General features: G+C 48.2%; 1 protein-coding gene across 1 annotated transcript in view; it reads right to left on the minus strand.

The window, feature by feature from the left end:
• Positions 1-4,930: 4,930 nt before the first annotated feature.
• PLB1 (phospholipase B1) overlaps positions 4,931-15,454 on the minus strand; it is a 100,329-nt gene continuing 89,805 nt past the window's right edge. The window contains exons 47-50 of the mRNA XM_015566426.1: positions 14,057-14,161; positions 13,269-13,364; positions 7,587-7,661; positions 4,931-6,184 (exon numbers count right to left, since the gene is read on the minus strand). Of these exons, the coding sequence (XP_015421912.1) occupies positions 5,981-6,184; positions 7,587-7,661; positions 13,269-13,364; positions 14,057-14,161 (480 nt within the window). The 3' untranslated portion in view covers positions 4,931-5,980. The remainder of the gene's footprint in view (positions 6,185-7,586; positions 7,662-13,268; positions 13,365-14,056; positions 14,162-15,454) is intronic.

Below are 15,454 nucleotides of genomic sequence, written 5' to 3' on the forward strand. Positions count from 1 at the left end.
AAACATTTGGCTGAGTAACAAAAGGCTCCTTGGTTTTCTTTTTTCATTTGATTGCTTGTCTGGATAAGATCAATAGTCGCTAAATGTATTGAGTGTCCACTCTGCCAGGCGGTGCTCTGGGCTGCACACCCAGGCGCTCCCGCATTCTCACAGCAGCCTTGTGGGATGAGACATAAACCATAGCCTGTGCTGTTTCACAGGCACTTGTGCCTCCTTCTAGAAGGTGGGCTGCCCTGGGAGCAGCTCTGGAAACTGCTCATGTTTCCTTGTCTCCAGGGGACTTTAGACCCTGAGAGATTCTGATCACGTCTCCTGCTGGGAAAAATGCGTTACAAAAATACAAGTGGAGAAGAAAGGTTGAAATCGAACCTCCACACATAATGATATTATCTACTGGTCAGAGGAGATACACTCTGAGCTATTTTTCCAATAAGTGGAAAAAAAACAAAGCTGCCCTGCAGACCTCCCTTTGGGCATGGCCTCCGAGGCTCCGCCACAGGGCCCAGGGCACCTTCCTCTGGGTGGGGGTGGTTGACCCCCTTGGTCCACTCCTTTCCTCTCCCCACAGAAAGGGACATGGGTTTGGTCACTTAGCTTTGGAGAGTGCAGAGTACTAAATGGTCTAGGCAGCCAGCTTCGTGGGTGTGTCCTGTGAGGGACTCACACGGGCCCTACGCTTGGTTACTCCTCTGTGTCACTGTCTTAAGATTATGAATAATTTTTCAGCAAAGGGTCCTGTATTTTAATTTTGCACTGGACCCTGCAAATGGGAGAGCCAGTCCTGCGTCCAGGCCAGGCTGGGGTAGTCCTGGGGAAGGCGGGCTTGGGGAACTTATTCCAACTACAATTGTGGACCCAGGCCCATTTCCGCCTTTGAAATCAGGTTTAGAAATACACTTAAAGCCAGACTCCGCTCTGTTACAGCCCCCTGGCAGAGTGGACGGAGAAAGCAGCCGCCTTCCAGCTGATTTGGGGGTCAGATGGTGAAAGCCTGCCCTCGTGTCCTGGCCTTGAAATGTTCCCTGTGTTCAGGGCCCACCCGAGAAAATAGCGCTTGAGAGGCGGCTGCTCCATCAGCCTTTTCCGTAGCCTTTGGGATATCAGTAAAGACAGACAATTCAGAGTTGAATTGAATAATGCTCAGAAGGGAGCAGTCAGAGGCATGTCCGGCCACCGCCCTGGTCACCTCTGAGGCTGGGACCAAGGGAGGGGTCTCCTCTTAGGTACTAGTGTGAGGCTGAGCCTTTGCTAAAAGGCCAATAGTCTTACTCCAGGCTCAGGTTGAGAATGGCTGGAGGACCAGCGTAGGCATGCACTGCAGGGCCGGGGAGCAGGACTCCTGGACACACTCTCAGCCTGTTCCATGACAGCTCCCACTCATCAAGCACCTCTTCCGCCAGACCCCATTCAAACATTTTCTCATTTAATGCGCTAACAGCCTTTTAAGGTAGACATCATCCCTGTTTTATTCCAGTTGAAGGAATAGGGTCATTCAAGATGAGGATCCCTTTTTGCTCCTTTCTGATCCCCAGCTCCCTGGTCAGTGTGGATTCTCCAAGCGTGGCACCTGGTGGTGCATGAGCCTTTAATTGATCACAAATAACGAAATTCAAATCCCGAACATGTCTGCGTGGGCTATATTTAGGGCAGCCTCCATTTCCCCTCCTCCCTCTTGCCTCCCCCACTCCCTCTTCTGCTCCCCCAGCACCGTGTGAAAGCTGATGGCAGATGCTTGTGGCTGGAGGCCACAAGAGGGTGGACTCTGGGCCTCTCTGGGAGGACACACATGCCAGCTGCCAGGACAGTGGAAGCACGCTTACAGTAACAAGTTTTCTGACCATCACACAGAGATCCAGGGGGTGCACCCTTCCGCGGCCTGCTTCAGCGGAAGCCCAGTGAGCTCTTGCTGCTGCTCGCAAGTTCCTTGTCGCTAAGGAGCGGGGCCTCACCTGGCCAGCTCCCAGGACGCTGGGTCCGGAGCCAGCTGGATTCGGGGCCTGCCCTGAAGACTGTGTCTCTGTCTCCTTGCCCAGGTCAACTTTGACTCATATTTACTTCACTTTGGCGGCTTTGTAATGAACACTTACAAAGATTTGTATGTGGCCCTTGAGAACAGCTTTTCTATCAGGGCCAGGGGAGTGGGGATTTTCCTGGGGATGTCCTCTGGCTTCAGGGCCTCGAAGGGCCCCTTGCAACTGGCCACTCAATAAATAAACAACCTAATTTAGCTTGGCTCTTGTATAAACCACCTTCCTTCATTCTTTGAACTTTAAAAATATGATGAGATATATGTATAGGTAAAGCCTAAAATATATATGCATCAACTTAAAGGAAGTTACCAAGCAAGATCTTGTGAATCCAACATCCATGTTAGAAATAGCAATGCTAGTATCTTAGAAGCCCTCCACACACCCATTCTCAAATGCAGTGCCCTCCTTCTCTCAAAGGTCTAACTTTACTGATTTTTATGGTAATTGTCACATTGATTTCCTTTACCACCTTCACTATCTAGCTCCTTTTTAAAATGGAATCAGACTTCATGCATTCTTTGTCAAACTTTCTTCTTTTAACATTAGATGTAAGATTCACCCAAGTTGATAAATGAAACTGTAGTGATTCATTTTTCACTGATGCATTGGTGTGTTAATATACCCTAAGGTATTTCCCAATCCACTCATGATGGACATTGATTTCATCATTTCTAGCTTTTGTGATTTTTTGAACATGGTCATGAATATCCTTGCACCTACCTCCCTAGAGAGACATATTTGCAAATGTTTCTTTGAGAACTATTACCTGGGAATAGAATTACTGGATGGTTGGTTCCTACTTCGATTTTACCAGTTAAAAAAAATATATATATCCTGAGATTTTGAAAATTTTCTTAAAATTCTAAAAGATATGTTCTCTTGTTATTTTAAAAATAATTCAAAAAATCATTTTCTTGATTTTTAAAAAGTTAAAAGCATGACTCATATAATACAGAAAGAACACATGTCAGAGACTTCTTAACTCAGTAATTAATGAGGGAATGATTAAGATGAAGTTTGGTTCAAAGAAGAATCCGAGGAGTGGAGATTTGCAGGTAGTTGGTCAAAGGAATGCTGAAATCATGTTGCTTATGGACACAGAACTGGTGAATGTCCCATAGGACATTAACTGTAACTGATACAACTAATCTTGAGGTTATCTTTCCCACTAGTCAGAAATCCACTGGTCAACATGTCTGAGTTCTAATCAAATAGTCGACAGCAAAGTCTAACAGTATATTCTAGATAACTAAATAGCTCTTAGATGAGCTTGTGGAACAAGGACACTACAGGGGAAAAGTGGTCACTTTCCTATCTTTCCAAGTTTTGGATGTTTTTTTCCTTAACAATACTGTCCTTTGTTTCCAAGTTTGTGGTGAGGATCAAATGAGAATATACTGAAATGCTTCGTAAAACTGTAAGGTGCCAAATATTGTTTCATTATTATGGTTGTTTTACAAAGCCCCTTCAATAACCACTGATGTGGGAAGGAAGTTAAGTACTGAGTACGCATCCTTTAAACTGTTGTTTTTATCTCAGTTCTTACAAAAAGACTGAAAAGACACAGAATCTGCTTTAGTTTCCCTGTCTGTAAGATTGAGCTAATAGTAGGGTGTACCTCCCTGGGCTCTGTGGGAATCGATGAGTAATACAGACTTACCGCTAAAAACAATGCCTGGTGTACAGTAAATACACAGGAAACACTGCTTCACGAAATACTTACTCTGCTATATCTCCCGAAGTTTAATTTTCTTTAATACCAATGTATTTGATTTTTAGAAGTTCTATTTGATTCTTAGTTCTTTCACAAATCTGCCCCTTTTTTGGGGAAAAATAATGCCTTATCCTTGTCTCATGTTTTAAATTCCTCGTCTTTAATCTTTTTAGCAAACGTATAGTTTGTCTTCAATCCTGTTATAAGACTGTTACGTAACATGTGGGTCTAACCTTGCCATTTGTTTTGTCTACTGATTCTCACAGGGATTGTATCTTCATTTTTTTTCTAATTAAAAGATTTGCCTGCTGTTGAAACTCCACATATATTCTAGTAAAATAAATGGTAGTCCCTTCCATTAATTTTTAAAATAATAGCTTTTAACTAGAGATGACTGAGTTCTTCAGACCAATCGAAACAGAGGAACTCATGGTGCCATCCTAGCCTTGTGAAGACAATGTCCTCTGTTTTTGGACTTTTATTTTGTGCCACGTTTATCTGCAATTTGGCCCATTTCACTGCTGGAAGCGTCTGTTTTATGCTTTGGGATTTTCCCCTTCCCTGGACACTAGTTTCCACTTCGATGAACGTCCCATTATGTAATGAAAGTATAACTCGGGGCCAGTTACCTCTCCTCTGAGTCCTGGTTTTTGTAAAAAGGAGACGACAATAGGGATGTAGAAATTTTAATTATTGTGCACCATGGGGCCTATCGTAGTGTAAGCCCTCTGTCAATTCTTACTGGTATTACTTTTCTTTGTACCTGTTTTGCAAAAGTGATAAGATGATGACCCTTCACGAGAGGAAGGCAGGCGTTCTTCATCCATCCATTATTGCTCTGTTCCCACACCTGTCTCCGGACCTCTCCTCTTCCCCTGCAGTCTGAACACTATCTCAACTCCCCACGAAGGAGAAAAGAACTCATTTCCAGGTGTGCAGTATTTTAGAGCATTTTTACATGCCTTTCTTGTTTCCTAGCAGTGCTGTGAGGCAGGCAAAATGGGTTCTCTGAGTCCACTTTTATAGACGAATCTGAGAGACTGGGGCTCAGGCTGCTGACGGGGGTGTGCTCTATAGGCCACACATTCAAATGGTGTAACTGAGGTTCTAACTCATATTCTCTGTCACCCCATGCTATGTGATCGGAGATATATGGAGATATACTTAGAATGCAGGTAATAATGGATTCATTTTGTTTGCTTTTTATTGAGGTGAAATTTACAGGACTTACAATTAACCATTTTAAAGGGAAGAAGTCCGCAGCATTTAGTGCATTCACCATGCTGTGCAACCGCCACTCTTAGTTTCAAAACTTTTCATCATCCCCTCCCTGGGTTTTTGTGCAAAATCAAAGGAGTAATCTTGGAAAGACCTCCAGCTCAGGGCTTGCCCTGGTAGGGGCCTGTGTTGTCAGACTCTCCAGCTCTCTCTCAGCAACCTGGTCATGTAGAAAGAGGACATCATTCTGAAATTTAGTCCCTTGAGTAAACCAGGTTGAGGATATGTAAGGTATTCATGTCCCAATCCTTTAATTTTTTAAAATGGCATTTCAAAATTGCCCTTTTTCAGGAAACTTTTCCCAAGGAACTCTTCCTAGTCTTGAGAGCAATCGGATGCGTTTACCCATCAACGCTGCAGCACTGAGTTGTGCTGTCTCAGAGCTTCTTGTCTCTTGAAGGAGTTTGTCTCCTTGGCCAGGAACCTCACAGCCTTGGAGGTACCACAGTGCTCTATGTTGTCCTGGGTACAAAACTGGTGCGCGGCAGGTATGTGTTGGACTGTAATGGATGGTGGCCAGGCAGCTCCTGAACTCTAGCCAGCACCCGGTGACCAACGCCCTCCCCACATGCTAAGAAGTGGGTTTGGGGACTGAGGAGCTGCTCCCCCAGTGCTGGCTGGAGCCGGATAGGGGTCGGTCTGGTTGGGGTTGGCCATCACTTGGGCAGCTCTGGCCGAGATGACAGGAAAGGCTCTAGCTCCCACACCTGCATCACATGACAGACGGAAGGCAAGAGCTTCAAGCAGGTTAACCCAAGAATAGAATGACTTTGGCCTTCATTTAAATTTGCCAATTCCAGGAGCATCAGCCCCAGGGCTCAGTAAGTCAGGAAGGTCCTTTCGGCTTCCTACGTCACCAGGTGTGGAAGCAAGTGCGCTCTGTGGTGGCTAAGGTAGAGGGCTGGGGAAGAGTGTGTGGCTGGGGCTTCTCGGATGAGCATCCACGTGGCTGGTGCGCCTACAATCTCACAGGGTCCAGGCTTATTGGAGGATTTTCCTCGTGGCGGCTTCTCATGGCTCTCCAAGCCATCACCACGCCGACGCCAACTGCAAGGCCACCTCCTGCCGCCACTGGCACGGCCCAGGGGAGCACGTCGGGGCCGTCTTTAGCCTGGTTTTGGAGTAGCTGACTATTCTTCAGGGTGTGGAGGTAAGGGCTCTCCTGCGGAGGAGGAGAGGGTCAGGGGTTGGGGCCTCTGAAAACCATCCAGCTGCCCACCTTGGGCTCTTTGGGTCCCGTGCCGGAGAGGCTACCACAGCCTTGCACAAGTCCCCAGCTCATGGTCTGCAAAGCTCCTCCAATCTCACTGTGCCCAGGTCTCTGGGAGGAGCGTGTCCAAAGTGGGCAACACCCAGCTACAACCTCCTGTGTGTCTCACCAGCATCTCCTTTCCTGTCCACCGGATTGTGAAAGATTGGGAACCGACAGGTGACCAGTGAAAGTCTTGGGGGAGACCCCAACCCTTTCTTTTAAGCCACTACTGGACCACGATTCCCATCCTCCCCTCCAGGGGTGCTAGGGGAGCAGAGAAGGTCAGTGTGGAAGGACAGCTGGTTCTGCAGTCGATTGGAGAACCAGAATGAGAAGGGACGGGAGAGGAGGTGCTTGGGCCTGCCTCCCTGGGTCCCTCCTCCCTTTCAGCGAACACGAACTGAGTGCCTGTTGTGGGAGCCATGTGCTGGGGGAGCTGTGAGAGTGCCCAAGGGCTAAGATGTGACTTCTCTCATTGCCCAGGTAGGAGACAAGACATGTTGAGAAGCGATCACATCACGAAGGAGCCTTTCAGTGTCTTAGGAGCAGTGTAAACAGAAGAGAGGCCAAGGCAGGTGCAGGGACAGTAGCCCAGACAGGGCCTGAAGGATGTGGAGATTTTCCAGAGGCTGAGATGGCGGATGCGCCTCCAGAGGAGCAGCGACGGAACAGACAGTGTGTAAGGTGCCTTTCTTTCATGGACGGTTTCATGGAGGGAAAGGTTTCAAGCAGTCTTGACAATACTGGCAGGCTGGTGTCTGGCAGTGATTATGGGATGGATGGAGAGGGGAGAGAGGAGAGCTGGGGAGCAAGTTAGGGACTTTGCCAGTGGTCCAGGTAAAGACAGTAAGGGCCTGGAAAAGGCCGTGGTGGAAAGGGAGGAGGTGGAGTGCAGGCTCCCAGAACAGACTCGGTGTCTTATTCCTCTTTGCCGCCCAACCCCCCAGCCCGAGTGGCATGCCTGGCTTGGGAGAGCTCCTCCGCCTGGTTTAAGACAGAACATGACTCAGACCCCTCAGGGTAGAGGGTGACTCAAGCTTCTGCCAGTCCTGCCTGCCTCCCCTGAGTGCCTCTTCCCACTTCAGTCAGGACCTCTTGCTTTCTCCGCCCCTCACCCATGGCTGCTGGCACTCTGAGGAGCTGCAAGGCGTCTGGGACAATGCAGAGAGGCGAGATGTGAGAATGGTGGCAGTGAATGAAGTGCACGATGCCAAAGCCTTCCAGGGGATTTGTGTGTCTCCCGGTGGCTATATCGCCCCCACCCCCACCCCAGACACCTGTCCCACGCTGGGCAGGTGGGACCTTTACTCACAGGAGAGGGACACTTGAGTTTGGTTCGGCTGTAGGTGAAGTTGTTGGAGGTCGTCTTACGGCCCACTGGCTCCAGCTGATGAGATAAAGGAAATCATGATTCCTCCGAAGCTGGGAGACCACTCTGTCGGGAGGGCTCTCTCACACCAGACTCCTTCTCTTTGCAAAACTGAAACCAGCTAAGAAGCAAGACCCACAGCAGATACTAGCAGCCCCGGGGCCAGGGCTGGACCTGACTCTCCCTCACAGAGTGACAGGCCCACCAGAGCAGGGTGGGTCCCCAAGTCTGTGTCCTGGATTTACTGGGGCCCAAGAGAGACTGACCGGTCCAGAGGCCACATTGAGTGGAAGTCAGGGCCCAGCACCTCCATTTCCTGCTTCCCTTGTGGGTGGCTGTGATCGCAGACATTCTGCATTTTCAGTTTATAAAATGGTGATCATCGTATTTAAGTGTGTGGGGCTAGTCAACTTCAGGAAAACTTGGAAAACGCACTGGTTACCATGACACCATTACTATACTCGGCTTGTCAACCTTAAGAAATTGGGTTTTCTCACTTGAGCATCTTTGTATGTTTTCTTCATAGATAAAAAGGTTTACTCACAACATTTCTGGGAGCAACTGTGGTTCAGAGAGGTTCTCCTGAACACTTTTGACCCTGGGACCCTCTGAGGATGAGCTGCAAGCTGCGGGACCTCTTCCTCCCAGCACCTTCAGCCAGTGGCCTGCCCCCTGACATGTAGCCAGTCCCAAGAAGGATGAACACCTATTCGAACTGTCCTGAACTTCTGGCCACCATCTGATCTTCTGTCTCTGCCCGTTCCTGACCTCCGCAGCTCCTGACTCCAGGTATTGCCTATGAGGTAAGTGGAAGTACTCTCTGCCAGCTAATGACCACACCTGGCTCATGGTCTTGTTTTTTTGTTGACTTAAAGCCTTTATACTTGTTCCTTAGCAACACAGTTCGACGAGGAAGGGCTGCCCTGGCGACCACATGGCAACTGGACAGAGCACAGCAGGGTCATCCGCTGGGGTCCTGGCTCTGCTAATAACGGCCTGTAGGAGGCTAGGCTGGCTCCTGAACTGTCCCAAGGTTAGGGGCAGGGCATTAAACCCTGTCCTGACAACTCTACATTGGGTTGTTGGGAGCATCAGATGAGAAGATGAAATGACAGCACGTGTGAGCAGAAGGCAACTTACATATACAGTATAAGAGAGTGTTATTTCTACTTAGCGCTATTATAACGGAACCACCTGGAGAGAGACGAATGCTGAAGGCCAGGTTGGATGATTCCCAATGATGTCCCAGGGACCCAGGAACTAAGTGGTGCAGAGGAAGGTAGTGATGATTTGGGTTTGGTGATTGAGTTTTTCCCTTTTTACTGGTTCCCTGCTATCAGAGCACCAACTATTCTGTCTGCCATCATTTAACTGCCCTCTCCTCGATCCTACATCCCCTCCAGCGACCTTTGCCATTACTTCTCATAACTCTAGGGAGAGCTGTTTGTAATCATTGGCTGTACTTCCGGGTCTCCCCTTTTCTCTGACACCCATCCCAATGGGTCTCCAGTCTCCTCATTGGCTGAAGCTCTGTCAGAGTCACCAATGGCCTCTGCATCGCCAGGTCCAATGGTCACCTTTTTGTGTGCGTCTTCATCTTGTTTGACTTTCAGCAGCATTTGTCCAAGTTGATGCCTCCCTTTCAAGCCACTCACTTCTCTGGCTCCCTGGAGATCATGCTCTACTTGTTTCCTTCCCCCTCCCCCTCCTCATCTTCCTCTATTGCTGGTATCAAAGGTTGGAATGAATGTCCTAGGGCTGAACAGTCGGTCCCATACTCTTTCCCACCTATTCTTTCTCTAGGGCTCTCAGTTAAACCTGGGACTTTGAATACCACCTCTATGCTAATGACACCCACATTTTCTCTCCTAAATCTCCATCCCTGACCAACTCTCTGAGCTCCACACTCAGATATTTAACAGCTTACCTGATAACACCAGGTGAGTATCTGGAAGGCATCACTAACTTACCGCGTCCAACAAAGAACTTGGAGTTTTCCCTCCCAAGCCTTCTTCCTTCTACCACCTCAACCATCCACTCAATCTCCTTAACCTCAAACTAAGGAGTCATCCTTTCTTCCTCTTTCTCATCCATCCGTCACTCTGAAACACTCTCTCCTCCTCCAGGCTACCACCCTGATTCTAGCCAGCTTCATCTCCCACCTGGACTCCAGCAGCCCCTTACTGGTCTCCAAGTCCACGCTTGCTTCCTGCTAGTCCATCGCTACTCAACAGCCAGAGGGTAAACGGGTTCATACGGCTGGAGGGCCATCCAAGGGCCAGGCCCTGCTCACCTCTCTGACCCTGCTCCCTCCCTCCAGTCACACTGGCCTTTATGTTCTCAGTCCCACAGAAACGGGGCTGTTTTTCCTAGAACCCATCTTTCTGAAGCTATATGCACCGATGAAGAGCCAAATGACAGGTCGGGGCCAGGGTACAGTGGGGTCGGGTGGGCCTCTAGACTGCTCTGGGGACTCAGAGAAGGCTTCCTGTGGGAGCTGGCACCGGAGTTGAGTGGTGAGGTGGGTAAGAAGCAGGTTGGAAGGGCAGTCCGGGGTAAGGGGTGAGTGACAGCAGACACTCGGAGGCAGAGACAGCATGGGCGGCGCAGGAAACCTCACTCCTTATTAGAGTGCCAAGTGCAAATCTGAGGGCGGAGCAGCTGCCAGATAGGTTGACTGGGGTCAGGTCCCAGAAGGCCTGGTGTCTGGTGCTAAGGGGCCTGGCCTCTCCTTTGGGGAGGGTGGGCCTTGGGAATTTGAAAGCAGGGTGTGTGGCTTGGTCAGGTTTTCATTTCTACAGACTTCTGTGGTGAATACATCTCAGGCAGTGGTTTGCAAACCCTGTATAATAATGCCACCTGGGGAGCTTTTAAAATATACTAAACCCAGGTGCCACCCAAGACTAAGTCAAAATTTCTGGGGATGAGGCCCAGAAATTTTTGTTTTATTTTAAGCAAATTTTTCCATGAGGCTAACACACATATAGAAACAAGTACAAACCACAAGCGAGCAGCTGATCAATTGTGATGAAGTGAACATACCCACGTAAACAGCATCCAGCTTAAGGAACAGAATTATCACCAGAACCCTGGGCCCCTCTGCCACTCTCTTCCGGTATAATTCACCCCCAATAAGACCATATATTGATTTGCTTGTTGAGGTTTGACTAGCGCTGCTGGGAAAAGTCTGCGTGCATCTGCGGTGGACTATGCGTTCCTTTCTGATGGGCATACACCCAGGGGTGGAACTGTTGGGTCACAGGGAATCCATATGTGCAAAGTGGTTGCAGGCAAACATTGTGTTTAAAGTCTCCAGATGATTCTACTCTGCAGCCAGAGCTGAGAATTGCTGTTTTAAGGGCTGTAAGCCTGGAGACAGGGATGCCTGGGGAGATGCACATAGAATAAGGTGAAACTTTATAAGAAGACAAAAGAATAAAAAGGAGGAGAAAAACACTTCCTGCTATTGCTAATATTTCTGGCTTTGCGAACGTCTCTGGACGCAGCCTAACTGTTAAGAGAGGAGGGGCAGGAGATGAAGAGTCTAAAGTGTGTTTGCTGCACAGTAGGGTACCCTGGGATCACCGGCCAAAGCCTGCAGACACTATGTCATAGGACTCTAATTATGAGACATGAATTCACCGGGTACATATGAGCTTATCTGGCTGGGAGTGGGAAGGCCAAGTGGTGCTGTGTCCAGAACACTAGGCAGCTAGACCTGGGTTTCAACCCCTGCTCTGCCACTAACTGGCTGTGTGATCCTGGGCAAATTGCTTCACATCTCTGTGTTTTAGTGATAGAGCATTCTGGCCAGATGACCTCTACGAGCCTGTTATTTATTTTATGTCACTCTAGGGGTGAAATTCCAGTAAGAAAATACTCTGAAAAGTTGGTGTGATGCAATAGCTTTATATTGATGCAATAGCTTATATCTGAGATGGCTTTGGATGAAAACACTGGACTATATAATTATTTCCCAAAATTATATAGCAAAGGATAAGATATTCTTAGATGATTTTAGTCTAGCTTTACTTTGTTGTTTTTTAAGTTTTCAAAGTATGGCTGGGACAATGATGGGAGGGGAGCCAAGGGCAGTCTTGTATCGTTATCTATATGGCTCCATAGCAGTGCGTACCTTTTGTTTTCAGATCTCAACCCCTCCCAGTTGCCTTTATGTTTAAAATCCTCTCCCCTGGGTGAATGGGGAGAACTGCTTTGGAAGAGGCCAGAACTACATCCTTAATTCATGCAGAGAGACCAATGGGCCCTGTCATTTTTGAGTCATCAAGCCCTAGGAGACTCCTGGCATTAGGCAGGCTCAGAACGCCACCAGGAAATGCTGGGAAGGAAAGGCTAAGGGCTTAGCATTCTGCTCCCATCTTGGAATCCCCTGAGATCTCAGGGGGATAAATAGGATCCTGCATAGAAACCCATTCTTGGGGGCGAGGGGATGTTAAAAGGAATGAAGTCACATGACTCAGCCACTGAAGGACACCTGGACTTTGATTCATTTCTTTCATAGACTTTTGTTTTAGACTGTACACTCTTGGATGAAAACAATTACTGCATGGAGGTTGAGTGGGAAGGAACCAAAAGATGTTTTGGCTGAAATTCAGAGTCCTGGGCTGAGAGTATGATGAAAGATTTAGGAGTGGGCAGAATGTGATGCCAACAGATAGAAAACAAAAGTAGAGGAAGGCTGAGTCTGCAATGAAGTAGGCCAAGGATAAAACCGGCTTACGTGCTGTTCTGAGGAGAGGAGATGGTGTAGCTAAGGGAAAAGTCAATATTGTGAGTCAGCCAAGTGAGATACTGGACCTATTGGGTGAGTTGACAGGTGTGGGAATATTTGCACAGTGACGGTTGGCAAGGACACAGCGGGCCTAAACGACAGTAAAAGGAGCAGGAGTGCAGTCTGTTTAGTCACCATGGGAGAAATGAGGGAACATGCATGTGGGGGTGGAGATTGGGTTACCCACTGCGATTAGAGCAAAAGAAGCCAGAGGATTGGAAAGGCATTTCATGGCTCTGTGCAAATGTAGCTGGTTGTCCAGTAGTGAGTAGCCAGCCATACAGGGCAGGGGCAAGGCCAGGGGTTCCTGTGGCCCCTGGGCTGGATGCTCATTGTATAAGGTCCCCTTTACCACCTTAAGAAAGGATGGGAATAGGTGGCAACCTGGGAAAACAGACTGGGTGGCTCTTTTCTCTTTGCTGTTTAAAGAAATAAGGGTTGGGAATGTGTTGAGACTGGAGTGATGGGGCTGACATTGGTTGCATGTTCATTATCGGGCTGAGTGCTGTTTTCACATCACCTCCAATTTCTGAGATCTGTATCATTTTCATTGTTTTTACAGATGATGATACAGAGGGCCAGAGAGAGAGATCATTTGCCCAAGGTCACACGGTAAGGGGTTGAAACCATTGTTTTTATCTCGTCTACCTGATTACAAAGTTATCCCCGCACAGTACTAGGGCATTACTGGAAGAATCAGATCTGTCAGGACAAATACGTGTGCTACCCTATGAGCTTTGGGGAGAAAGGTGCTATGGCAGCCAGCAGGCTTTTGTTGTCAACATCCTGGGGTGGCCCTCTTTGACGGAGCCCACTAGGCCCCAGGCACTCACCATGTTGTTCCAGAGCGCAATGGCCATCTCAGCATGCCCGCGTTCTGAGAAGTGGAAACAGTCTTCGGAGAAGAAGGTGAGGTCAGCTCCTCCTCTCTGTGACCAAAGGCAAGGGCATTATCTTCCTGGGACAAGGGCACCGCTACCCGCCCCCACCCACCTCGCAGGCGGCCGGGGCATATCTCCTTTCATTCTTTCAACTCTGCTGATAACTGGCTCAGATATTGATGAAGAAATTCCCTAATTTTTAAATTTTTATTTTTTTAAACAGACATGCATGATAGCCACCCACAGTCTATCCTTTTCCTTGAGCATCCCTGGCCTAATGGTTGACAAAGAATAACATATTTAGGAAGATTTCCATTCTATCCCAATCCAGCAAGTAGCAGGGCCAGGCCTCAGGAGCTTGGTCAATGTTGAGTTTCTCCTTTTCTTTCCAAATGAATCTAGGTTCTAATCATACTCAAAAAAAGGTGAAGGGGAAGCAGAAAAACCCACGTAGAGAAGAAAATACACCGTCTAAGACAGTGGTTCTCAACCTTCTGGCCCTTTAAATACAGTTCCTCATGTTGTGACCCAACCATAACATTATTTTTGTTGCTACTTCATAACTGTAATGTTGCTACTGTTATGAATTGTAATGTAAATATCTGATATGAAGGATGGTCTTAGGCGACGCCTGTGAAAGGGTCCTTTGACCGCCAAAGGTGTCGCGACCCATAGGTTGAGAACCACTGGTCTAAGATATGGCCCCACATGTGTGCCTCCTAGAAATGCCTGCAGCTTACCTCGTTCAGGGGGACAAGGGTGTTTTGGAAGAAAGGCTGCACGACCACCGTGAAGTCTTCACGCTGCAGGTACTGCTGCCAGTAGGAGAACCTGGAGACACCACTCTGAGGACGAGAGAGGCTGCTCAACCCTCCTGACCTGGACAGACAGGGTCTAGCCTTGGGCTGGTCATGATGGAGACCAACCCACCTTAGGCAAAGGGGACTTGAAGGGGCTGCTCTAGGGTGCAGGCAGGAGTACCACCCAATTCAACCCTGAAGTTTCTGCAAGGCTGAGCAGACTGCTTGAGCCAAAGGCCTTTCCTGTTCACACTGCATGAAGAGGTGAATTATAACATGGGCTCCAGTCCAATGCCTGCTCCAGCAAGTGCGTGTGAACTTAGGGGATGAGTGTCCATAGTTTTTGGATTTAAAAACTATGGACTCTAAAAGAGACTGGATATGCTCATTCTTTTTTTAATTTTTTTTTAAAAAAATATATTTTATTGATTTTTTACAGAGAGGAAGGGAGAGAGATAGTTAGAAACATCGATCAGCTGCCTCCTGCACATCTCCTACCAGGGATGTGCCCGCAACCCAGGTACATGCCCTTGACCGGAATCGAACCTGGGACCTTTTACCCCGCAGGCCGACGCTCTATCCACTGAGCGAAACCGGTTTCAGTGGATATACTCATTCTTAAGGAGCTTATAGTCCAACTGGAAAAATGAGACAAGATGTAAAAAAACCATGAGCAGCCGAAACCGGTTTGGCTCAGTGGATAGAGCGTCGGCCTGCGGGGTAAAAGGTCCCAGGTTCGATTCCGGTCAAGGGCATGTACCTGGGTTGCAGGCACATCCCCGGTAGGAGATGTGCAGGAGGCAGCTGATCGATGTTTCTAACTATCTCTCTCCCTTCTTCTCTGTAAAAAATCAATAAAATATATTTTAAAAAAAAAAAAACAAAAAAACCATGAGCAGCAGGTAGGGCCAGTGAAGTGCAGGTTGCAGTTGATGTGGGGTGATATCTGAGGGTGAAGTTGCTCATGGGAAGCAGCTTAGAAAAGGTAAGATGGCATGCCCTGTGCATGAGATGGGTAAGTTGCAGAAAAGCTCAGAGTGGCCATGTCAATGGAGGGGACAGTAAGTTGGGTGGGGCTAAGCCTTCTGTTCTTAAGAAGGGAGAAAGACCAACAGGCAGTAAATGTTCTCCTCCTCCTCTGGGTGGGGGATGGCAGCTATCACATGACATCTACTCTGGAAGCCCAGTGCTGCTCCACCCTCAGGGCTGACCCAGGGCTGGGAGGTGGGAGTTCTCTCAGCTTCCCTTCTGAGATTTCTCACTCCCCCTCTTCCCCCATCTTCTCCCCCCTGGATAAATATTTCAGAGGCTGTGACCTGCCTATAGGAGCACTTGCTT

Source organism: Myotis davidii, unplaced genomic scaffold (genome assembly GCF_000327345.1).
Source record: "Myotis davidii unplaced genomic scaffold, ASM32734v1 scaffold238, whole genome shotgun sequence".
Lineage (NCBI taxonomy): Eukaryota > Metazoa > Chordata > Mammalia > Chiroptera > Vespertilionidae > Myotis > Myotis davidii.